At 49.9% G+C, this 26108-nt stretch overlaps 1 protein-coding gene across 1 annotated transcript in view; it reads left to right on the top strand.

Annotated features, from left to right (window-relative positions):
• Positions 1-16342, top strand: part of LOC112113917 (neuronal vesicle trafficking-associated protein 1) — a 46027-nt gene extending 29685 nt beyond the window's left edge. Inside the window, exons 3-5 of the mRNA XM_024210374.2 lie at positions 2449-2568; positions 8139-8252; positions 15584-16342. Of these exons, the coding sequence (XP_024066142.1) occupies positions 2449-2568; positions 8139-8252; positions 15584-15787 (438 nt within the window). The 3' untranslated portion in view covers positions 15788-16342. The remainder of the gene's footprint in view (positions 1-2448; positions 2569-8138; positions 8253-15583) is intronic.
• Positions 16343-26108: the final 9766 nt, after the last annotated feature.

Here is a 26108-nt window from a genome sequence, read left to right as displayed (position 1 = left end):
TTTTTCTGCAGTGTTCCTCTGGTAGGTTTTGCACTCTTTTGATTAGCATCAGGCTCAGTAATGCAGAGAGGCCTCCATTGTGATACATACAATGCACGGGACACACCTGACCAGCCAGAGAGATAAGTGTCGTCTGCCCCTGCCTGAACAGAATCTGTCCAAGCCCTGTCACTTCCTGGTGGCCTGCTTTTAATGTCGAGGCTTTAAGGACATAATTCCCACTATAAATACATAACTTCTTAACTATCCCATACGTGCATTTCACTATGACTAGGAGGACCAGTGGGCTACTGGCTCTCTGAAGAGACCTCACATGCCACTCTTGGTGAATTATTAGGGATGTATCTCACCCAGGGGATCCCTGTAAAGTTCCATGCCAGCTGGCATCAAGAGGCCCCTGGGTCCCTCTTGGTGTAGGGGTCATGTTGAGGGTGGGAGAGCCCTGGGGCCTTGTGCTCCAGTCACCACCAGCCAGTGGCATGGTCCCTAGGAGGCTGTTACCACAGCGTAAATAGAGCCCTGTGATTGCTTTAATTTATGCTGTGCTCCTGGCTACCCCTAGGGTAAAGGGGGATGGCTTAAAGCCGCCTTTGCTCCCTCCCCTCCAGTTCTGAGCCAAGCACAGCTCAGCCAGACCTGAGGTTCTGGCCCCTTAAATTTGAGTTGTTTAGCAGGAGCCCAGGCAGATGAATCTGTTCCATGAGGGTCGGTCAGGCCTCAGTGTACGTAGTGGAAAGAGCAGGGCTGAGGTTAGCTTCCTGACTGGTGTGCGTGGCTTGTGTTTGCACCATACCGTTCTGCATCGGTTCATGAATTTAATCAGCTCGTATGTTTTCCCACAGATTCAATGTTTGTAGTGATTTAAGATTCAGGTTTCGGTGCCGGAATGACTCTCTCCTGCTGGAGCAGGGTGCTGTGTTGTAGTGAGCATATCCAGTGGCTCTCCCTGCTGGAGGGTTCCAATGTTTTCTTCATCTGTAGCAGCATCTATGCAATCATTTTACCATTCAAAGCATGATCCTTCCTCACTGGCTGTGTGGCTGGGGATTGCCTGGCTGCTCTGCTGGGGACTCTGTGTTGCTGTAAGGTGCCTTGTGCCCTGGTGTGCGTTCAGAAAGGCCTTTTGGGTGCCCGGTTTTAGATGTGAATTGCTACCCCTCCACGCCATGGGCTGCAGTCATGGCTGTGAGGGACTCCGCCGGCAAATCATGGCCTGGGGGAATCCCTGCTCCCCACAGAACTATACCCCTTGCAGAGAAGGGGGGTAGGGCATTCAGTTGTTACTTCTGGTGCAGTGGTGCATCAAGATCAAGAGATTGTACTCACAGCTGGCGGGCCCATTGTGTTCCCACTGGCACCGCTCGCTAACCATCCCTCTCCATTGATGATTTCCAGGTCATTCTCACTCAGCCGGCAAGTACAGAAAGGATGGTCCAAGATTGCACAGGTGACTAGTCACTCTGAGTGCCTCCCTTCTGGGGCCTGGAGATGCCTTGCAGAGACCAATTTCCAGAGAGCTACTACTCAGAATTTGCTGAAAACCAGCCCCTCTGAAAGGGCCTCAAGTCAGGCTCCCCAAGTCATCTGTGACAATAATGACCATGTATCAGAGGGGTAGCCGTGTTAGTCTGAATCTGTAAAAAGCAACAGAGGGTCCTGTGGCACCTTTAAGACTAATAATGACCATGGTTTCTGTCTCCTGCTAGCCCCAGTTCAGCCTGGCTCCTGATGGCCATGGTGTGTTTTCTCTGCACCACACACCATGTCTGCAGCCAAACACAGCTCGCACTGTGGAATCTGAATGCAGGCCGGCATTGGCAAACCTAGGGACCAGAATTTAGGCTCCTAAATCCACACCCAGTCATGTGAGTCAGAGATTGTCAGTGACACTGAAAAACTGGCTCCTGCTGGTTTCATTCGGTAGGAGCAGGGGGTATGCAGCACCTCTGACAACCAGACCGCTTATGGAGTTAGGTGCCTAGCTTTAGGCATACATGTAGCAAATGGTGACCTGCCCTGCATTGCTGCATGAATCCGGCTGGAGGTCAGGTTGCTTTTTGGTTATTGGCCTCACTACCAAATGAGCAGGACTCTTGGGAGGCCACTTATTGCGGTGCCACTGGGAGCAGAACTCCCTTCAGAAATATGCTGAGCCCTCCTGGCATTGCCAGCAGCTCTGGGCTGGGGGGATTAGGGCAGGAGGAGGCTACGGGTGGCTCTCTCTTGGTATGAGCTTTGTTGCCTCACTACTTTTTCTGTCCTCGGCCCCCAAGCAGCTGTGATGATCCATTAGGAAAGCCCCAAACATGGTGTTGGTGAGTCGCTACTTGCGAGTGGCCCAGGCCCATTCCCCCAGTCTGCTCTGCTTTTTGCCTGTCTGAGCAGTTGTTCCATGCAACCTCGTCCGGCTGTATACAGGTCACCGCTCACGGATTCCTCTCCTCACAGGTGATTGTCAAGACCAGAACAGAGTACCAGCTCCAGCAGAAGAAGAAGAGAAAGTTACATGTCCCAGGAATTAAAAAGCTGAACATAAACCTATACGATGAAGTATCAGAGAAGGTCAAGGTAAAGCATTCTCCAGCCCCCCCCCCCCCCCGCCTCAGCAGGGATTGTGATTTGGGGGATTGTCTCTCACATTGACACTGAAACGGGAAAAGTGAATAATCCAGATTAACTCAGTGAATAATCCAGATTAACTCAGACCAGCCCTGTTTTAGCCAGGAGAGGGGCCAGCGTGTCACCTCCCGCTCTCTGTCCTCAGAGGAGAAGCCAGCAGCCTGAAACTGGAGCAAGTCGATTTACATTCCTTACAGAACAGTGCATGGGCCGGTCTGTGCTGGTGGAGATCCCGCCTCCTTCATGGGCAGTGTGAGGGGGAAAGGGCAGAAGAGAAGGAGGGACAAGGGGGGGCCTGAGGCTGTAGAACGGTCTGTGCCTGGGGCTGCTTCCTCTGCTGGAGAGCGGAAAGGGTTAACAGTCCTACAGACAGGCCAGGAGGAGGTGGCTAGCATGAGATTCCCTGGGGATGGCCAGGAGGCCCTGGTGCTGACCAGCCCCCCAGGCAGTCACTGCAGTGAGTGTGTCAGGAAGGTGCCCTAGTCCAACAGCACAGGTGGAGTAGGGGGGAACAGGATCTGGTTTTCTTCAGGAGAAGCCACCCCTCTGCATCCCACGGAGGCTCAGGTGGCAATGGAAGAGGGAGAGGGAAATGGGGCCTGCTGGGAAAGGGCTTGTTCGGGGGACAGCAGGGGAGTGGGGCTGTAGGTGAGGGGCAGACTTAGAGAAGCTGGGTTTGAATTTTCAGTGCTTGGCCGAACCAAGGGCCAAAGCTGGGGTGTTTACCCATCCCTTGTGCCCCTCTACCTTGGGGTCCCTGGGCATATGGCAGTGCCATGAGCCCAGAGGTGAAAGTAAGCCGGTACGCCCCGGTATGGCATACCGGCAAGAGCTGGTGCGCCGTACCGGGGCAGCCCGGCTTCCCCAGGCAGCAATTTAAAGGGCCTGGGGCTCCCAGCAGCGGCTGGAGTCCCAGGCCCTTTAAATTGCCGCTGGAGCCCTGGGATAGCGGCAGTGGGACTCCGGGGGTTATTTAAAGGGCTGGGCTCCCGCTGCCTCTACTGCCCTGGGCCCTTTAAATAGCCGCCGGAGCCCTGCCACTACCCCAGGGCTCCGGGGGCTATTTAAAGGGCCGGAGCGGTAGAAGTAGGGGAGTCCTGGGCCCTTTAAATAGACCCTGGAGCCCCGCTGCCGGAGCCCCCGGCTGCTGCTGCTACCCCAGCGGGGGAGGGGGAGGGCACTTACCGGTACAGGGCGGGCCGGGGCTGGCTCTGACCCCCCCCATCCCTGCCCCTTCTGTCCGAGGCCCCGCCCCTTCTGGGGGCCAGACCTGGCCCCAACCTAGCCCCGTACCGGTAAGACCCTATTTCTACTTTCACCCCTGCATGAGCCTGGACACCGTGGGTCCCTGTAGTTCATTCACCTTAGGCTCAGAGGAGAGGCAGGATGGAGCCCGGGGACGACGGGTTTGTAGCCATTTCAGCACAAGGGTGTGGCTATTTGTTCACTGCTGCTGTTCCCGCCCCACAGGCTCACACACCCCCTGGCTCTGATATGCACTTGGCAGGGGCGTCTGCAGTGAACACCATGTGGACTGGGCAGTGACAGCAGACTCCCTTCCACATGGCTAACGTGGATTGACATAATATACTCCCTATGAGCCGGTCTCACTGCTACTGGGTTAACTGGCTGTCCGGTGACTTCTGCCTCCAGAGATGCAGATTGTTTGGAGGGCCCAGGCCAAACATTCTGCAGTGTCCCGATTTTCCTGGTGCGCTTTGTCTCCGGTCCCTTGAGAAGTCACACTGGCTGTTTCTTGTCCCTCTGAATTTCCAGGGTGATTGTCCTTAGCTGCACGTTCTTTAGGGCCCGTCTTAGGACTCGCCAGTCTTACCTCGCACTCCTGAATTTCGATCCTTCTCCTCATTGCACGTAGAGATCTCTGGGGGCCATATTCTGCCCTCCCTATTCACACTGAGTAGCCCGTGACTCAGGGGAAATCTGACCTTAATTTTCTTCATCCCCCCACGTGTGCTTTGTGGACACTTGAAACCCTTGAGCTTATACCGTGTCAGACTGTATAAGGGCAATAACATTCCCGGTAGGGTACAAGAGATACACACACTCAGGCAGGGCATTAACCAGATGAGATGGGTCAGGAAGACACCCCCACTCAGGAAGACACCACCCCCAGGCAGCTTATCCAGACATGCCCATTATGTTTTCTTGCCCCTCCCTCTGCAGCCTCTGGTCCTGACTATTGTTGGGTACCAGACCCTGGGCTGTTGGTCTGGTGTGCTGAGGCCATAGCCACATCCACACCCCTACAAACACAGCCTGGTTTTCAGTCCAGTCTCAACCTGACCTCCTGTTTGACAGCCATGGGTTAGTTCCTGCAGTGACTTGCGGCCAGGGGTGGTTAAAGCTGTTAGGTGCATCTAGTTGTCTCTTTGCATCCACAAACCTAGAGCCCGGTCTGAAAACCAGGCTTCTGATGCATTTCCTTTGCCCCCTCCCCCTACTCAGATTCCACCTCATATCTTCTGAGGGGGAAAAAAAAAAGAAAAGAAAAAGAGAACGAGCTAATGGGTCTCTAAAGCAGCTTCATCTAATCTGGGAGTGAACCCACTAATGTGCATAAATGTAGGGTGATTGCACAGCATCTCTGCAAAGCCGAGTTAAGGTTGTTTGGATGCTTTTCCATATCCTATTACAATGGTAGGATTTCTGTTAAGTTAAACTTTCCCTCTGAATTTCCTGGGTTTATAACACTTATTTGGGGGATAATTGCACCATCCCTATAATGTTTTTACCCTAAATTACTGATGTACTCTTAGACTTAACTCCATCTTGGGCTATCTTTTGCTCTGCAAAAAATCACAACAACTAGATACAACATCATCAATAACTGTCTTTAATTATAACCTAATTTCTTCAAATGGAACCTATGCACTGGATTTCAGTGAGTTTTACCTACATGGGAAGTCTGAAGAGGCTGGTCTGTTCCAATAAGGCCATTTGGGACAAGAACATGTCAGATGCAGTATGCTCCATTTCCTAAAGGACTCATTTGTAGTTTAACTTCTAAACTAATGAATGGGTACACTTGTAAATTCCCAGGCAGTCCGTTCAATACACAAAGGCTGAGCGCTGAGGATATAGTGTGCTCTTCCAAAGAGGATGTGTCCCTGGTATGAGCGCAAATCTTAACTCTGGTGTCCTCACCAACATCTCCCTGGTGTACTGGTGTATTCTGTCCATTGGCCTGGTCCCAGGGGCCCAGTTCTCCCCAGGGTCCCGGGGGATATGGAAAACTCCCTCTGGCATTACAAAAACCAGGACCGTGACCTAGTCCCTCTTCCCCTTCTCTTTGATAAGTCATGTACCTGAGTGCAGCATGTGCTGGTAGTGGGGAATTCCTGCTTCCCACACAGAGCTCTGCAACACATGTCAGCATCAAGGTGAAATAAACGGCCATGGGATCCATGTAGCACTCACCTAGCATTACCTAGGAATCACAATGAAGGGAGTGGGTTGCCTGGCCACTCCCTGGAGAGACAGAAGGGGCTGGGTTAGAATCCATCGGGTCTGCCGGAGAAGCTGTTTCTATCCATCGGGTCTGCCGGAGAAGAGAGGAGCTGGGTCTATTGGGGGGGGAGCCCAAGTCGTCTTCAGAAGCTGTGTGACCCTCATAAAGTTTCCCCTGGCTCTGAGCTCCAGCTGTGAGTTCCTCATACGTCTGGGAGCTGCAGCACATCCCCACTCGGAGCAGGGGCTGGGGGTCGGTCCCAGAGCTGGGTGAAAATTTCCAGCCAGAATTATTTTACTGAAAAAGGCAGATTTAGATCAACTGAGACATTCTGTGAATTTGTGTTGAATTCGCTGAATTGTTTTAATAAATAAAAATCCCCCCAAATAAAATGTTTCCTTTTGAAACGACTTCTCATTTTGAAATGGATTTCCATTTTATTTTGAAAAAAAAATGGAAAAAGGTTAAAGCTCTAAAAATGAAACAAAACATTTAGTTGGACTCAAAAACCATATTTTTTTTGAACATTTTGGTTAGGGCAGCGAACTGGAAAATCAGGTGCCTCTGACCGTGCCCCCATCCACACTGTACAACCCCTGTGGGATCAGGGAGTTTGAACTGGTGCGGGTGATGGAGAGGCCAGAGGCTGAGCCGCCCACAGAGGCTGGCTCTGCACAAGTGGCACAATCTGGAATGGGCAGAGATGACCCAAGAGATCCCTGTCTTCGCTGTCTGACTCACACCTGGGCCCTGGTGCTTTAATGCAGCTGTAAATAGCAGCTCTCACACTATGAGTCACAGCCAAAAATAGAACTTCAGAACCAACAAGCCAGCCCCCCCAGGAAGCTTTCTGTTGGAGGAAGCAGGGAAAGCTCTTTGCAGCCACTGGGTATAAGACAAATAACATCAGACCTTGCGCCACCCAGAGCCAGCCAGGCAAGTTCTGGAAGTGAAAATGAGCCTTCCCTTGCTGACTGACTTTCTTCGTATCCATGCAGACTGGGTGCCTGGCCTTAGCCAGTGTGCCTGAGGTGGGCACCGTGACACTGCCCATGCTCGGCAGCACCAGCGGGCATTTCCATCCCACGCTATGGAAGGAGAAGCGGCTTTATTGAGCGATTTATAAATGATGTCACACACGTTCTGTCAGGGCCAGTTCCTGGGGCCTGTTTTTCTCCCACCAGGGTATGAGTTATTGCCAGTGACATCACTCTATCTACTTATCTTGGGCCTACACATATTCCCCGCCCCACGGCTGCAGCTGCAATGGCCATCTGCTTCCCTCTGGAATCCATAGAGTCATAGAGGCCAGAAGGGACAGTTCCAACCATCCAGTCTGTCCTCCTGCCCACCACAGGCTAGCGAGCCCCCCACCCACCAGTAACTCCTGCAGGCAGCCCAGAACATGCAGTGGAGTTAGAGCAAATCCCTTAGAAAGAGACATTCTTTCCAGACTCCGAGTGACGGAGAACCCTCCATGTCTCTTGGTGAGCTGTTCCAGGGGCTAACTAACCTCCATTTAAAATGTGCTCCTTATTTCAAGTTTGTCCAGCATTAGCTTCCACCCACTGGATCTTGTTCTGCCCTTTTCTGCAAGATTAAACAACCCTCTATTATTGGAAATTTCTGCCCCAAGGAGATGCTTGTAGACCATGATCAAGTCACTTCTTAACCTTCTCCTAGATAAATGAAACAGACTGAGTTTCTTTAGTCTCTCACCGCAAGGCAGGTTTCCAGACCTGAATCATTCATATCGCTCTCTTCCAAATCCTTTCCAGTTGGTCCAGTTGATTAGAAATGCAGACACCAGATCTGGACATGGTATCCAGTGATGGTCCTACCAGTGCCATATACAAAGGTAACACCGCCCCTCTCATTGTAAGGTCTGTGTGGACACCTGACCTGGATATGGTGACGGTCTCATCAAGGCAGGGTACCCTCTCTCATTGTTTGTCGATGTCTTCAGGTTTGGGGATTTTTGCGAAAAATACACAAAACGTCTTCATCTGGGCTCATGCCAGTTGTTCTGTTTTGTTCCCTTTCCTTCCAGCTGACGGGGTTGATTCTCATTACGATGGCCTTCCTGGCCTGCCTGCTCATGCTGGTCATGTACAAGGCACTGTGGTACGACCAGCTGAGCTGCCCAGAGGGCTTTGTGTTTAAGGTAAGATGACCCCTGTCTCCCTCTGGCCTGTCTCGGTTATCGCCTTACTCATGGTGGTGCTGGGAAAGGAAGGACGCTGCCATCTCCTCAGTGTCAAATGTTTGCATTATGCTTTGCCCTGGCTCGCGTATGGGCCCCGATCTTGCCTGGTGCTGAGGGCCCTCAGCTGTCCATGCTCTCGGCTTTGGAGGATGAGCTCCCTTTGGGACTGTTGGGATGTTGTGCTTTTGAGAAGGTCAGTTGCTGAACCCTGACACTGGCCTGTATCGCCCAGTAAGTGTCTTGTAAGCGATGTTGACATGGAGGTGGAGATGAGTGTGGGTGAACGGTATAACCAGCTGATCACAGCTGCTGGCTGTGTTCTTTCTTCAGACACCCCATGTCCGCAGGGATCCTCCGGGGGGACCCCAGCAAGCATCACACCTGCAGAGCGAAATGCCTGCTCCTCTTGACTGGGGCAAAGTGTCCTATGAGTGATGTGAAGGAGAGATCTGCTGATACGATCTACCCAGTGGTACAACCATAGGGATTGCTGTAGCAATTTGCCTACCTTCCTCTGATACTGCGATGCCCAGAACTGAACTTGGTGCTCTTGTGCTGTAGAAGAGGGGAATTGTCAGTCTGTCTGTCTATCCCCAGGGAATCTGAATCAGCTCCCTCTTCCGACTTGCTGCCCTTTTGTATGCTGCCCAAAACGTAGGGGCTGTTTTACTGCTTTGTTTGGCAGCTTGCTGGGGCTGTGCTTTCCAGCACACTTCTAGCTCCTCCCCCCAGGGCTTTTTGCCAAGCATGTGCCTTACTCGGAGTACTTGTGTATCACTGATTAGCTTGCATTTGCCCAGGATCAGTCCAGTGTGTTATTTCTCACCCTTGGCAGTGCTCTGGCTACGTGAGCCGTTTGCACACCATTGTTGTACATGCCCAGACTGGCCTCCAGCTGGCACCCCTGCTGGATGATTTCAGAGCGCAATGCAGAGATGCAGGATGCCACTAAGAATGGCCCTTTCCCAGTGGAAACACATTTACTGCTTTGGAAAAAGAAACCCCTGTGTCTGTGCCCCAAGCAGCAGAAACCAAGTGCGTGGCTTCATGGGATGGAATATCCCCCCATCTTCAGGCTGGCAGGCTGTGACTGCTGGGCATCCGAGGCACAAAGGGGGGGTGCTCCAGGGTGTGTTCTTGGAGCAGAACTCTCCTTGCGCCTCCTCCCGGTGAGCCTTGACTCCTGTAATTGGCCTGTGTGTATGAGGAGGGCTGAATATCAGAGGGATGCAGCCTGCCATGTCGGGCTGGGGGGCAGGTGGTAAGGAGAGACCATGCCAAGGGCCCAATTCAGTGCAGGGTTTTTTGCCAGTGGAAGCTGGTGCTGACCCAGTGGGAGGAGCCCACCTGGAGGAAAGTTTACAAGGAGGGGACAGCAGTGGCACAAGGTGCCAGCAACTCCTGCCCTGCCAGGGGCCCATGCCCACCCCCAATGCTGCTGCCTGCAAAGGAGCATGGCCAAGGGAGCTGGGGTAGGCCTGGTCAGAAATCTTTTTTGATGGAAAATTGGGGTTTTGATGGAATGAAATATTTCATGGGAAGTGCCTGGTTTCCACGGAATGGTCCAAAAACGGGCAGCCTGAAAACCAAAATATTTCCATTGTGAGGCGGTGCCACGTGGGCATTGTAGTTTGGGTGCCTCTAACTCCCCATTCTCCTCTCCGGCCAGGCCACATTTCCCTAAGTGAGGGGTGTAATGGTCGAGGGGGTTCCACCGCTGCTGATACTCTGTGTGTGGGGGGCGGCACATGGTCGCGCCGTGAAGAGAGCACTGTGAAGCTGTGATGAACTGTGGTGTGAGTCACCCAAATACACATGCTTCCCGCCTCTCTTGCTGATCACTGTAACCCACCAGCCAGTGCATTCACTTCATGTCCCCCTCCATGCCCAGTCCACACAGGTTATGAGTCTGTGACAATCCGGGCCTGCGGCGTCTAGCTTCTCAGCCCAGGCTACAAAGACTTGTGTTTAGGGGCGGTGCAGTAGGCAGCCAGGCAAGTGTAATGCAGGGCAACCTGCTGCTGCAGCCTCCCCTGGTGGTACCTAATTCTGGGAAGTCAAGGAGAGGCAGGGAGTGTTTCGGGGAGTGAGTAAAGGCACAGAGGGTGCCACAGCAGATGACACTAAGCTGGGGGGAGAGAACCGATGTGGACAAATTGGAGAGAGTGCAGCGGAGGGCAATGAAAATGATTAGGGGCCTGGGGCACATCACTTACGAGGAGAGGCTGAGGGAACTGGGGTTATTTAGTCTGCAGAAGAGAAGAGTGGGGGGGGGGGGTGTGATGGGTTGGATCACAGAAACCCCCTTGGGAGCTGCCACCTGATGTGCAAAGACTACCCCTGCTTCTGTTTTCCCTGCCAGCTCAGGACTCCAGCACCCTGTCTTGCTGAGCGAGACACTCCAGTCTGGCTCCAACACAGACCCAGGGTCTGAATTACTTGTCCCAAAGCTGCAAGTTTACCTGAAAACAGCTCATAGAAGTGTGCTTGTCTTTAGCACTCAGATGCCCAACTCCCAATGGGGTCTAAACCCAGATAAATCCGTTTTACCCTGCATAAAGCTTATGCAGGGCAAACTCATAAATTGTTTGCCCTCTATAACACTGATAGAGAGATATGCACAGTTGTTTGCTCCCCCAGGTATTAATACATACTCTGATAAATTACTAAATAAAAAGTGATTTTATTAAATACAGACAGTAGGATTTAAGTGGTTCCAAGTAGTAACAGACAGAACAAAGTAAGTCACCAAGCAAAATAAAATAAAATGCGCAAATCTATGCCTAATCAAACTGAATACAGATAATCTCACCCTCAGAGATGCTTCAGTAAGTTTTTCTCAGACTGGACACCTTCCAGGCCTGGGCACAATTCTTTCCCCTGGTACAGCTCTTGTTCCAGCTCAGGTGGTAGCTAGGGGATTCTTCATGATGGCTCCTCTCCCCGTCTGTTCTCTTCCACCCCTTTATATATCTTTTGCATAAGGCGGGAACCTTTTGTCCCTCTGGGTTTCCACCCCCCCCCACTGGAAAAGCACCAGGTTAAAGATGGATTCCAGTTCAGGTGACATGATCACATGTCACTGCAAGACTTCATTGCTCACTTGCCAGCACACACATATACAGGAAGACTCACAGGTAAACACAGCCATCTGCGGATAATGGTCCTTGTTAATGGGAGTCATCAAGATTCCAAACCACCATTAATGGCCCACACTTTACATAATTACAATAGGCCCTCAGAGTTATGTTTTATATTTCTAGTTTTAGATACAAGAGTGGTACATTTCTACAAATAGGATGATCACACTCAGTAGATTATGAGCTTTGTAATGATACCTTACAAGAGACCTTTTGCACAAAGCATATCCCATTTGCATTATAGTCACTTATTATCAAATTTTTATAAAACTATCCCAGTTACATTATATTCACTTATTATCATGTTTTTATAAAACCATATAGACTGCACAATGTCACAGGGGGGATTTGATAGCAGCCTTCAATTACGTGAAAGGGGGAGGGGGTTCCAAGAAGGATGGAGCTCAGCTGTTCTCAGTGGTGGCAGATGACAGAACAGGGAGCAATGGTCTCAAGTTGCAGTAGGGGAGGTCTAGGTTAGATATTAGGAAACACTATTTCACTAGGAGGGTGGTGAAGCACTGGAATGGGTTACCTAGGGAGGTGGTGGAATCTCCTTCCTTAGAGGTTTTTAAGGCCCGGCTTGACAAAGTCCTGGCTGGGATGATTTAGTTGGTGTTGGTCCTGCTTTGAGCAGGGGATTGGACTAGATGACTTCCTGAGGTCTCTTCCAATCCTAATATTCTATGATCCCTCCAGCTGACCGTTAAACACGAAGCACTTCTCTTTCAGTAACTTTCCAATGGGATACAGTGTTATAGACACAGAACTGAATGAGACATGTCATTCAGCTGCTCACACCCTTCCGGAGGGTCGACCTAGAAGCAGTCTCAGCACCATAGCTTCTCCCTCTGATTCTCAGGCAGAGGCAGCTCCCCTTCTCCTTGATTCTGGGGACAGCTCAGCTACACCAAAGCTGGATAAAAAAAGTGTGAAATTAGCAAACAAAAACTACATTCAGTGACAGTTAATGTTGCATTAGGACTTGTCACTAACCCAAACCCTTTAAATGTGACCTCATATCAATTATGACCAAATCAGCCCATCTGACTGCCACACATACCATGCATTTGGGAACATATTCTGTCTTAACACAGCTGAGATCACTGGTAAGGTTTTGTGTTAGATGCAAGTTTGATGCTGTTGGGGCATGTGTTGCTTTTGGGTATTGGCTGGAGATGGAAGTGAGCTCTGTGGTGCGTTGGAGGGTGCTATTGAAGATGTAGACAATACAAAGGTGACAAGGATTGCAGGAATCTTTCCACTTAACTGCTTATTTCCAAGCTTTTAAGTTTATGGACAGATGGGATGTGTCCTGCATCAACCTGAACTGTCACTAAATGTAGATTTTGTTTGTTAACATGTATTATATGTTACACACACCGATGCACAGACAGACACACACAAGTTAAAAGAAAATTAAGGTTGCAAAGCCAAGCACTCAAAAGTTAGGAAATGCCAGAATTAAGACTGCCTGTACAACCTTAACTCTGTCCCTTTGTGTGTATGCATTCTGATACAGTTTGTAATGATGTGATCACAGACTATTTTTTCCACAGGAGGCAGTGGGGAGATGTGAGGGGATGGAGCATGCTCAGTGAGGGCAGAACCTTTGGAGAGTTTACTGCTAACATCTATGAAGTTTCTATGGAGCATGTGTCAAATGCGATTTTTCCAGTGGCTTATAACTTGGCCAAATTTAAAAAAGAATTTGCTAATCTGGGCAAAGCAGTGTATTTCCCCTCCCCTTGTTCTCTGAAACAGCTGAACTGTTTTGACTGAAATTTCCCCCTCAAAATCAGCCTGAGCCAAACACCTGGCAGGGGAAATGTTGGGCCTGCTTGGCCAGCGTGTTGGGAAGAGTGGGGGCTGTTGGTTTGTTGTGATGCTTCCCCAGCAACAGGCTCAGGGAGCAGTGGCGGGGGCAGGCTGTGTTGGGTGCTCCATCAGAACAGCACAGACAGGCCTGTTGGGAGGCTAGCCAGCCTGTTGAGGAGTGGACAAGGGCAGACCCCAGCTCAGTGTCTAGCCCCCTGGGGAGTCCCAAGGGTCAGAACTCTGAGGGGGCATCTAGCCCACAGATTCCTCCTGTATAGTGTGCCATGCAAGACCCACAGAACTTGGGGGGATGCAGGAGTTCCTGGCCCCAAAAGCTGCCCTGGACTCAGTGGGGCCAGGATTTCAGCCCTGGGGTCTTTTGGGGGACTTTTCTGCCCCCAGCAGTTTTTGTGTGGGGATCCCTGCCTAACTCCAGCAGGTCCTGTGGGACGCCAGTGGCTGCCCAGTTCTGCTAGGCCAGTCTGTGAAGACTGCAAGGTGCCAGCAGTGGCCCCCTTCCCCCACACTCCTCCACTTGACCAACATTGACAGCATAGACCAACTTCTCACGGGTCCCTGAGCACAGGGTGTCCATCTTCTCTGAGGGCTTCAGAAAAGGGGCAAAGGAGGGAAGGTGCACTGAGCTGGGAGCCAGGAGCCCATGAGTTCAAACGTCACCAATTCCACTCACTGCTGTTAATATTTGTGTGAATGTCACAGCCCTGATTATTGGCCAGTGCCGGGTGCCTCGGCTGCAGTGAACAATCATATGCCTGTTACAAACAAAGGAATTGAGAGCTTGCTGGAGAGGCTCCCCCCCTTGTGACAGCACTGCTGGGGCAGAGGTGAGGCAGAAGGCACTCCGTCCTTTCTTCGCCCTATAGCCTCCCTACCCTTCCCCCATCTACCTCCCAGACCATGTTGCCTCTCACGCTGACACCGTTGAAGCTAATAGTCTAGGTTTACCCCACTCAGGCAGGCAGGATTTGGCCCATCTAGCACATTAAGGACATCTGAGGCCTCTCCCCACTAGGATAAAAGGCAAGTTTTAAAGACACGCTCCCTAGTAGACTTGAACTAATATGTTCTCAAACTCTAGGGCAGCCGGGGCAGGCTGCAGGCTGTTAGCTGGTCAAGGTGAGCCCTAGTGGGGAGACACCAGCAGACATGGGTTAAAATCAGGGTCGGCTCCAGGCACCAGTGGAGGAAGAGGCGGCATTCCGTCCATTCTTGGGGCGGCACAGTCCGGGCAGCTTTTTTTTTTTTGTTGCTTGGGGTGGCAAAAATGGTAGAGCCGGCTCTGGTTAAAATACAATCTGTCCTGCCTGCGTGAGGATTTTAAGGGTTTGTTCAAAGGGGCTAGCTGCCGTGTTTAAGCATATGCTAGCTGTTCTAGCATGGAAAGGTCCTATCTGATGTAGGACAGCAGCCGGGATCCTGCTACTAAATCACTGAGAGGCTTTTGAAATTCCCCATCCTGCACCTTCCCAGGGCGGGGCCCAGCCTTTCTCTTGTCCTAACTCCTGCGCGTGCTTCCTGTGGGGAGAGCGGCTCGATGAGACTGGGGAACATGTCAGAAGCTGGAACCAGCTCTGCGTGAGATGTTTGCCATTAAACCCCAAACTCAGGGGAGATCACCTGGCTTCCAGGAATTTGGGATGGTCAAAAATTCTCAGTTGAAATGATTTTTGAGAGAAAATGGGGGTTTGGGCTTTTCATGAAAAGTGCCTGTTTTCTGTGGAAAAACCAGATACTCCCAAAATGAATATTTCAATCTGGAGATCCTGATGCATGGCCTCATGGGAGTTGTAGGTCAGATGCCTCAGGTCCCGACTGCTTCACGTCCTCTATGGGCCGGGCTCCCTGACCAGATGATATCTCCCATAATGCAACACAGCCATGAACTCCCATGATGTGGCTGCCTCCCAGCACCAAGAGGAGGAGCATGGGGGATGTAGGCAGGCCAGGGAACCCAGCATATATAGGAGAATGGTCACTGAGTCAGAAGTCGAAGCCCATCCACCCTGTTTCCCAGCTCGGACAATTAGACAGGGAGCAGAATTCTGCTTCCTGATGCGAATCCAGAGGAACCCGTGTTGCCAGTGGAGTTATGCCAGTGTAAAGAGACGCCGCCCCAGGGAGTGGATCAGCAGGCACTACAGGGGGTCGAGTTATCTGCATCCTTTCTCTTGCCGCATGGAAGAGCATGACCCAGCACAGTTATTGGTTACAAGGGAGCTTGGGGCCCAGCCAGCGTCCCTGCTCCCTCTGCTTTCTAACCAAGGCCTGCAGGTCTCTTTTGCTCATGGTGTTTTCTGTTCTTTTCCCCAGCACAAGCACTGCACTCCCGCCGCGCTGGAGATGTACTATTCAGAGCAGGAAGTGGGACCCCAAGGAAGTCTCTACACGGCCATTAACCACTTAAATCAAGGCAAGAAAACCGTCCCTGACCTGCCTTCCCCTTGGTTACCGGTCATTAATGCCTTGAAGAAAGCTGAGAAAGGCAAAGAGGATCCGGCTGGCATTCAGCAGTAAGGGACAGGAGCCAGACACACCTGGACTGTGGTTCCAGGAGTGCGTGTATTAACTTCAAGGAGAGTATTAATCCATTCAAAGCTAGTTTTGTGTCCCAAATCAACCAACAAAAAGACAATGCTGAAAGGGCGCCTAGGGCAGGAACAAATTGTTTTCTTTCTGGCACAGAGAAGAGATTTTGCTCCATTCTGAGAGATGCCCCTCCCCCAATCTCTTGAGCATAAAAACGTTGTCCGAATGGTTATTCTTTGCTTTTCTTTATTTCTGTATTTATAATGGGGGCTGCCTGGGGAATCTGTCGGCATGGCGGCCGAGTAGCCATTAGAACGCCATGCCACGCCAAGGCTGAGATAGTGTTTTTCTGCACCTCCATGGATAATTTGAGATGGACTGAAGTAATACTCTTCTTCGTGCTATACAGGGGTTAGCTTTTGTCTGCACACATTGCATTAACCCCAGAAGGACCTTTCGGTCCCTGTCCAGTAGTGTTTCGTTAATGGTTTTTCGACACGGTGGTTGCTGAGTGCCCATGACCTTCTTCATGTCAGGAGGGAAGAAAATAGGCTATGGGCAGACCACAAAAATAGCAACCTTTTAGAGCAGCTAAGTGCTTCAGTGTTGCTATCCAGTGCTGTATGGAGGCAAATGTTAACACGCATTGCACTTTAATTTGAGTAAGCTTTTAAATGTCATTTATGCTTCGCTAGTCTCAGTTGCAATTTGATTGCTAATTACCAGGCTAAATCTGACACCATTTAATTACATTGCTGCTGGCTAGGGTACCTTTTTTGTTTGGTCATTAACACATCTTCAAGTCTGTAGGATCTGGTTGGTGTGAAATCACTGTGCCACTCTCGTTTGCACCGTGTGTTTGTGTGTGTGTGTGTACTGCTTTTAGGCCCTCGTTGTGGAACATCACTGGCGATTTTACACCACTTTGTATATTTTTATAGAGATTGTGATTTGTCACCTTGCAGCAAAGCACTTCCAAGTGTCTCCAAGTGCCAAAATGAATGTGGTGATCAGCAGCTTTTCTGTAAGTAAAAATAAATGTACATCTTCACCATGGCTTATTCATTCTTCTCCCGGTTGTAATTGGTTTTGGGGTTTTTTTTGAGTCTTTCTTTGTAAGGGCTCAGCAATGCTGACAGCTGTGCCAAGTCCAGCCACCTAACACGGAAGTGTAAAAAGAGGTAATCAAATTCACCGTCACTGGAGCACGGTCCTGCGTCAGGAGCCCAGTCCAGTCATTGCTCCGGCATTGGGAAAGTGCCATGGAATTTAATAGCTTTAGAGCGTCCTAGATGTTAAGGCCAGATGGGACCATTCTAATCACTCAGACTGACCGCCTGTATAGCACAGGGCAGAGAGCCTCACCCAGCGACTCTTGCAGCCAGCCCAGAACTCCTGGTTGAGCTAGGGCATGTCTGATTTCAAGGAATGCCCCACACAATTGGCCTCCCTGTTGAAACATCTGTATTCTTAAATATTTCATTTGCATCCATAGCTCTGAGCTCGCCCCCAGGATCTTGGTTTTGGGTTCGATGCAAATCTGAAAAGGGCCAATTTTGCTCATTTGGAGTCTGAACCACGACTCTGTCCAGACTGAGCCTCAAAATTGGAGCCCAAACCTTGGCCTTGACCTAATCTAGATTCAAACACGTCCTTACTCCCTTTCTGCTGTGGGAGTTGCTTGTAAAACAGAGTGGTTGGGAAAAGGCCCAAAGAGAACCAACCTCCCCAGCCTTTCCCCAATAGCAACAGGCTCTTGGCACCTCAGGGGCTGCCGGGCGCCATAGAGAAAGTTTACAATGCTGCAGGGTTGTCAAGGTTTTTCAGTGTGTGCTGCCATGTGGGCTGTCTCTCTCTCTCACTAACCTCTGGCTTCGTTCGTTATTATCCACATTTGGCACTAGGACAAAAGTCACCCGTGACTGTGACACACTCCTGGCTCTGATGCTGCACAGCACTGTACAAAGGAGCCCAGTATTGTCACCCTGTTTCACAGAGAGGGGATGTGGCAGAGTTAGAACTCGAGCCCACGTCTCCTGCCTTAGCCACTGGCCCATATGCTGCCTGTGGTGTTTGGCTGTTCCCTGGAGCAATGGAGAACCCCTAGCTCAATGGCGCTGACTCATGTAACAGTTAATGCAATAACATGAGACCTTTCCAATCATCAGTGTGCCCTCTCGGGCCTAGTACAGTACGGCAGGGAAAGAACAAACACTCCCTCAGCCAGCCGCTAAAGTCACTTCCTGCACCTTTGGAGTTTGTCGGTGGGTTCTCCGTCTGGTTTTCTTCCTTTGCCAAAGACGACAGACCAATCCAATTGCAATCTCTCCCCGTGCGCAAACGGAAAGGCTTTGAGCTGTACTTGGCAGAGAGACTTTCCGAGTCTTGGTAAAAGAGCCCAGCTTCTTGATTCCGCTTTTGATTTTGCATGTTTTAATTGGTCCCTCCATATGGTAACCCAGAAGAGAGTCCCTCATCACCTTCCCCTGGGCTTGCAGCCAGGGAGAGCCCACTCTGGGCTTCTGGGCCCATCATTCACCTGTGGGGGAGACACCCCGCTCTCGACAGTGATGAGTGAAGATCAGGATTCCCTGAGAGGCTCTCTGGTCTGCCAGCTGCCTTGGATGTCCCTCCCCAACAGGGTTTGGTATCATTCATGTTTACATGGATAACCCTGCTCCCAGTATCTGCTGAACTCCTTGTCCCCAAAGCAGAGTTCAGTGTGCTTGTGCCAAATGCTGGTCGAGCTGGTACAGTCAAGCAGCAGTTGGGAGCAGGGGGGTTTCAGGCAGGTGGGAGATATGCACAGCTTGCAGAAGTCTCCACTTCTTGCTCTCTGAAGAGCACCATGCAGGTGCCCTGAGAAGGGCTGTGGCTAGAACGCGGCTCCCCTTTGGAGTTCCAGGCACAATCCACACGGGTCTGTGGCTGGCTGGTGAATGAGGAGTAGAGAGCTTTGGCAAATGAAGTTTTCTGCACTGGATACAGATAACCTTGCTGAACCTCAGGGCTGGTGGAGAACCAGGAAGTGATGTATGCTGCTAGCTGCATTTTGTCCTGTATGCAGAGATTATAGCTACAATTCCCAGCAATCTCCCCTTCTTTTTCTCTTCTGCAGAAGTTCCATGGACATGTACAAATTTCAGGCCTTCATAAATAAATAATTCACAGTGGAGAGAGCTAAATAGCAGGGTCCCCCAAAGATCTCTACTGGGACCAGGGCTGTTCACCATATTCATAAGTGATCTGGAAAAAGGGGTAAACAGTGATGTGGCAAAGTTTGTAGATATCCAAAGCAGACTGTGAAGAGTTACAAAGGGGTCTCACAAAACTGGGTGACTAGACAACAAAGTGGCAGATGAATCACTCGATAAATTGCCCTGTTCTGTTTACTCCCTCTGAAGCCTCTGGCACCAGCCACTATCAGAAGACAGGATACTGGGCTAGATGGACCATTGGTCTGACCCAGTCTGGCTGTTCTTATGTTATTTCTTTCTATGTACAGTTACATTTACATGTAAATAGACAGGAAATGGAGATAGGTACCTGATACTCCATATAATGACATGAGTGCAATAAGAAACCAATTCTAAGTACTCTGCTCAGAAATATTCATTAACAGAATACAATTATAGATGTGAGTACATGGCTCAGTCAGGAATTAGACAGGAACAAAGGTTCACTTTAAACTGCTGTACATTTCCAAGGGGGCCTTGTAACACTTAAACATCAGGCCTTTTTCCAGGAGTTGTTTCTGTAGCTGTGCCCAGGACCATGTTAGTACAAAGGAAATGGAAGTATCTGCCTGGGAATTCCATGTCAGTCTAGGAGAGTGTGGTGGGAGGGTGATTAACAGGCACTGCCATGAACCAAGTTAAGCCATGGGGTCAAACTTTGGTTTGTAGAATTTTGCAGTAAATACATGTATCAAAAAGAATAACTACATAGTAATTATCCTTTGGCTGCCATGTAGGTAATGTACCAGGATTTTTACAAATATGTGTTCAATATGAGACCAAAGGGGTAACATTAAGTAATTCAGGCATTAAAGTGAAGTTTCTCGTTCTGTGCAATAGTGTTAATTACAGGTATCAAAAATTAGAACCACCCTGAATTACAAAGAAATTGTACTGTAATCAGTGTCCCTGTATTTCATTATCTCTATGGCACTGGACGAGTACATGGAGTTAAATAACAAAGTCACTGCTCCAAAGAGCTTAGAGCACTGGAGTTACAGGCGTTGTTATTCACCTTGTACTCAGATATCTACCGATTCTTTTCTTTGGGAAAATGCTGGGTTTTAAGAAGAAAACATACTCCAAACAGACAAAGTAGATCCAGTCCCTGATAGCTGAAGAGCCATGCACTTTAGCTGAGCTCTCCAGCATGCAGTTCCTACACTTCCTTCTCTCTCCAGAAAACAGGGAAGTTAACATGGAACACTATTCACTTCTCGAGTATGGGGCTCCTCTCTCTCTGAGCATCACCCTGTTATACACAGGCTCTGTCCCACCCACCCCACAGAATGGCGTAAGAATGGGGATCACATACGAAAGCCCTCCAGCTACATATGCATGTAGTCCATGCTTCCATGAGCTGTCTCTAGGGTTGCCAAGCGTCCGGTTTTCGACCGGAACACCCGCTCGAAAAGGGACCCTGGCGGCTTCGGTCAGCACTGCCGACCGGGCCGTTAAAAGTCCTGTCGGCGGCACAGCAGGGCTAAGGCAGGGTCCCAGCCTGTCCTGGCACCACGCTGCACCCCAGAAGCAGCCAGCAGGTCTGGCTCTTAGGCGGGGGGGGGCAGGGTGCTCTGCGTGCTACTCCCACCCAGAACACCAGCTCCACACTCCCATTGGCCAGGAACCGTGGCCAATGGGAGCTGGGGTGAGGGGGGTGCCTGTGGGTGAGAACAGCGAGCGGAGCCTCCTAGCCACCCCTCGCCTAGGAGCCAGACCTGCTGGCTGCTTCTGGGGCACAGTGCAGAGCCAGGATAGGCAGGGACCCTGCCTTAGCCCCACTGTGCCACTGACCAGGAGCCACCCTAGGTAAGCCCACGACCAAGCCCCTGCCCCAGCCATGAGGCCCCCCCAAACCCAGAGCCCCCTCCTGCACTCCAAACCCCAGAGCCTGCACCCCCCAGACAGAGCCCTCATCCCCCAATACCCCAACCCCTACCCCAGCCCAGAGCCTCCTCCCACACCCTGAACCCCCCAGCCCAGAGCCTGTACCCCCTCCTGTACCCCAACCCCCTGCCTGAACCTGCAGGCCCCTCCCACACTCCAAATCCTTGGCCCCACCCCCCAGCCTGGAGCCCCCTCCTGCACCCATGCTCAGGGCTCTGCTCAGCATGCTGTGTAGATATTCCAAGAGGTGGAGATCAATGCTGCTGAGAAGGCAGGCTGTTAGATCTACAATGCAAGGAAAGGGCCTAGGCACAGCATAGGAAAAATCAATTTGAAATGGTGCATTTGCAATACAAGCAAACATTGGCTACTCTTTGAACTACTGCTGAAGCAGGCCACAAGGGAAAGCTCTGACTTTGGCACATCCGGCTTAGCTACACCAGCGCACCTTTATTGGTTAATCCTCGGGGTTCATAATGACTGAGAGGTGAACAATCAAGTGCACAGGTCAGCTGTTTAAATATTTAATTTAACACTGTCCAAATATCAGGAAGCTGGGGGGGATAGCTCAGTGGTTTGAGCATTGGCCTGCTAAACCCAGGGTTGTGAGTTCAATCCTTGAGGAGACTACTTAAGGATCTAGGGCAAAAATCAGTACTTGGTCCTGCTAGTAAAGGCAGGGGGCTGGACTCAACTTGACTCAATAACCCTTCAGGTCCCTTCCAGCTCTATGAGATAGGTATATCTCTATATATTAAAGACCCTCATTGTTCCTAAATTAATCAGATGGAAAACCAACCATAGTTTCTGAGGCCAGGTCTACACTACAAAGTATTTTCATCATAGCTACCTTGGTCAGGGGTGTGAAGAAATCACCCACTCCTAGCCATTATATCTATGCCATCAAAAAACCCCATATAGACGCAGCTGTGCCACCAGAAGAGGGCTTCTGTCAGCATAGCTAATGTCATAAGAATGGTGTTATTATGCTGGGCAAAAAACGGCTCCTGTTGGCATAAGCTGTCTCTACACTAGAGGGCTCTGCCAGTATAGCTTAGTACAGATAGTATAGATGATAGCTGTACTGGCAAAGAATTTGTTGTAGACAAGGCCTGAGACTCTAGCTGCATCAGATCTTGAAACACTTTCATAGAGCTGCCTGGAAAGCAGGAATTTTTCCCATGAGGATTTTTGAATCCCCTTTCAAGATTTTCTGATTGTGAGTTTCCAAGTCTTACACAGGAGAATTTGAAAAAGTAAGAAAGAGGAATCAAACCTACATTTTCTTACTGCTTTGAAACCTTAACCAGTTGGAAATCAGTCAGAAAGTGGAAGAAAATGGGTTGCCCACACTTTCTCACACTGTGGAGTTGTCCTGCTGGAATTCCAATTTTCCCACGGGAAACTGTGTTTTTGATGAAACCATATTTTCCATCGAAAACATTTTCTGCACAGAAAATTCTGACCAGTACTCCAAATTGGGGCTAGGTAGTAGATGACTAAAGAGACCAAGTGAGCTAATGCTAATGGAATCAGACTAAATGCTCTAAGGGTATGTCTACACAGCAAAGAAAAACCCGCGGCTGACCCGGCACATGAACTCACACTCACGGGGCTTTGGCAGCGGGACTGTTTCATTTCTGTGTAGATTTCTGGGCTCGGGTTGGAGCGCGAGCTCTGGGAACCTCCCACCGCTGCAGGGGCCTAGAGTCCTGTCTCCAGCCCGAGCCTGGAAGTCCACACTAACAGCCCCTCAGCCCGAGCCCCGCGAGCCCGAGTCAGCTGCCATTGACCCGGGTTTTTCTTTGCTGTGTAGACATACCATAAAGGGCCACATTTTCAAAAGAGCCTCAACTCTGCCGCTTCTATGACTGCACCTGCAATTTTACACAAGCAACTATTTATGGCTGTGATTTTGCACATGCAGTCACATATGCAAATGACAGAATGCAGGAAAGAGATTCACAAAGCTGCCTAAGGGTAGGAATTAATAGAAACTGGGCACCTAAATCCCCTAGGTGTCTTTGGAAATCCCACCCAAGAGGTCTAGCTAGCTGGTATAAAGGAGCAATTAGTAGTTAGAAGCCTCACTTTGAATATTTGCACCTACCTTCAAATGACTGTGCCTGCAAAAGTTGCAGCCAGCAGGAACTGTGAGAGTGCAGCTGCAGGAGCATTCTTAGAGGATATCTTTGGAAATGGCTCTCTCTAGGCCTTTTCCCACTGCTAACTTTGATGATTCTAGGACACTTTACTACAGAAGAAGAGCTATGTGATTAGAAAGCTTGTCTCTCTCACCAACAGAAGCTGGTCCAATAAAAGATATTACCTCACCCACCTTGTCTCTTTCATACCTTGGGACTAACATGGCTACAACTACACTGCATACAACAATCACATACTGTTTTTTCCACAGGACCCCTGCCTCATTCAGTGCACAGGATGGATGGCGCTCACTTACTGAGCAGCTATTCAACATTTTGTTTTATTCTTATTGTTCAGTGTATGATTCTAGGCCATATTTACTGCTCTCTATTCAAACCCTGCTCTGAAGACAGATTTATTAATTTCTTCATGAGAAAGACTACTTAGTAGGAAGACATTTTACATTAGAAATTGATTGTCTGCCCATTTGGGGCCTCTATCATTGACCTGCTGAGTGTGAGGCTGCAGTGGTGGATTATTCAGTTATAAAATATGTATAAAAATGCTGGTGCAAAAGGTCAACCAAACAAGACCAGTGCTTGAGAACTGCTGTAGTATACTATGTTAACTCAGCTACCCTGTGAAAGTGCAGAACTAGGGCTGCCTTGCAAGCTATTCTTCCAGAGCAGACTCTACTATACAACTAGCTTGGACTGTGAGGAATAATTCAGTAAAACCTCTAAACAAGGAAAAACGCTTCCAGCTTTTTCAAAGGTTCAGTGTTTTTCTTGGTTCGTTTCCTGGCTCAAGCTGTTAGCGTTTTCATAATCCCCAGGAGCTATCTTCCTGCAGGCCAGATAACGAACAGGCCTCTGTGCACTATGAAAGATGATGATTGTGTGAAATGCTTTAGCACCCCTACAATTTACAGAGCTGCACTGTTACATATATGGATTTCAGAACTCAAAAGATCAATCATTTACTTCATCTTCTGGCTCTCCTGAGGAGATCCACGCTTTGCTGGCAGCCTCTCTGTTCCGTACAAAATGCAACCTTTAGGTTTCGTAAGTATAATGCCTCGTTTTAAGGTGTAAGGTTTTGAATGCTGAGCTTTATAAATCTGTCTCACAGCATGGACCTCTGCAGCGGAGAGAGCTACAGTTCTCATCTGTTCCAAATGGCAGAATATTTGTCCCCGGATTGCTGTTGCTATTACTTGGTTTGCTGCTCATTGAAAGAGACCGGAACAACCCTTGCCCAGCCAGTATTTATGGAGCATGTCACAAGCCAAGGATTTCAGACAAACGACGCCCAGAAAATTCAGGGCCAGGCGCTGGAGCAGAAGAAATGGGTGGCTGTCAGGAAGCCAGTCACAGGCGAGCTCTGCCTGGTCTCGGCCCCACGTGTAGGTGAAAGCAGCCTGACATTCACTTGTTAACCCACTTGAAATTGAACATATCCAGAATAAGATGCAGACAGGAACAGCTGGCCTAAGGGGTTCATGGGGCTGATCCCCTTCCCCCACCTCCCTGAAACATCCCAGCTGTGTAGCGGGCTGATCTACTGCAGGGTGCACTACCACCTGCTGCCCCAGGGCAGGAGTGGGAGCACTCAGACTGCAGCAGAGAGAGGAGGCACAGGGCAGTGAATGCCACTCTCAGGTCTGATTCAGGGCATGGGGCACTCTGTTCCCGTAAGCCCTCCCAGCCACCTCTGCTTCTGCTTCAGATCTAGCACCCAGGCATGGAGAGGCTCTGCAAGAGGGAGGAGTGTGTGCAAAGTGGGGTGTCCTGGGCAGCTGGTTGGATCAGGGTGCAGAGCTGGGCCAAAGTGCAGCCCCACCAGTGCTTTTTGGCCCAGCTATTGCTGGAGGCAAAAAGCAGTTCCCCCAGAACCTCAGGGTGACATGCCCTAGCCTGTATGCAGGGGCCATCGACTGGAGTCACAACCCGGGATTGACCGTTCCAGGTCAGAGTCAGATCCCACGTGGGATGCAGCTCACAGAAAGAACCAGTCGGAGCTGATCAATCCCACCATGGCGGCTAGTCGGTGAGGGTTCCCCCCCCCCTGAGTCATCGTGGCCCTGTCTCGGGACCAATGATTCCCATCAGCTGCTTCAAGGATAACATCATCCAATCCAGACCAAGCCTACTCCTTGGCTTAAAGTCAATGCTCATGCAGAGACCTCAGGTGGAGAGTCAGGGGCTGCCTGCAGGCTCCCCAGCAGAGGGGGCCTGTTCTGGAGGGGGATCCAGTATGCCGTGACTGCAGAGGGAGGTACAAAAAGGGCTGGTAGTTGGGACACCAGCTCCCATGGAAATCAAATGCTGCCTTGTCATAGATCCTTCCCCCGACAAGAGCTTGGAATGGAGGAGTGAGCACTAGAACTAGAGATTTGCAGAAATCAGGGCAGATTGGCAGACAACTTGTGAACAGAAAATTGGCTTGAATTTATAACCAATATTGGGCCTGACTCATCTCTGTGTTACTCACTAAATTTCAGTGCAGTTGCACAGGTGTAAAACTGAAGTAACACACAGTGGTGAATCACAATGAATAATTTAGCCCCCCCCAAGATAGTCTCATTGTCTGTCTATTGCCACCCCCACACACAATCAGCAGAATTTCTGTGCCATGATAACAGTTGCTTTAAATATCTTAATATAGCCTTAAAATTACTAAAAAGTTGGAAAACTGGGCTAACCCGACAGTTTGGATTCATTCATGTAACTTTGGTATTGTGATTGCATTTACATACACATTTGAGTCAAACATGTTAGTCTAAGTGTCTTAACCAGTCAATAGCTGAGGGAAGGGTATTGTGCAAATCATGAAGGAATCTTGCCAATATGTGCAGCCTGCAAGAATGTGGCCTATATCTTCTAACCAGGCACAGCAGCAAAGGGGAGAATCACAAAAGTCCCACTTAGAGTCATTTGTCATACCTGTGATCACTCTACGTCTGAAGTGATTGATCTTTGTCCACAGATGGTGTGCAAGGTCAAAACCTGGGGGCTGGACTATCGGGTCTGTCATGAGAT

This window comes from Terrapene carolina, unplaced genomic scaffold, assembly GCF_002925995.2.
Source record: "Terrapene carolina triunguis isolate 2854851 unplaced genomic scaffold, T_m_triunguis-2.0 Scaffold148, whole genome shotgun sequence".
Taxonomy (NCBI): domain Eukaryota; kingdom Metazoa; phylum Chordata; order Testudines; family Emydidae; genus Terrapene; species Terrapene triunguis.
The sequence above is the reverse complement of the archived record's forward strand: the minus strand, read 5'-3'. Positions and strand labels throughout refer to the sequence as shown.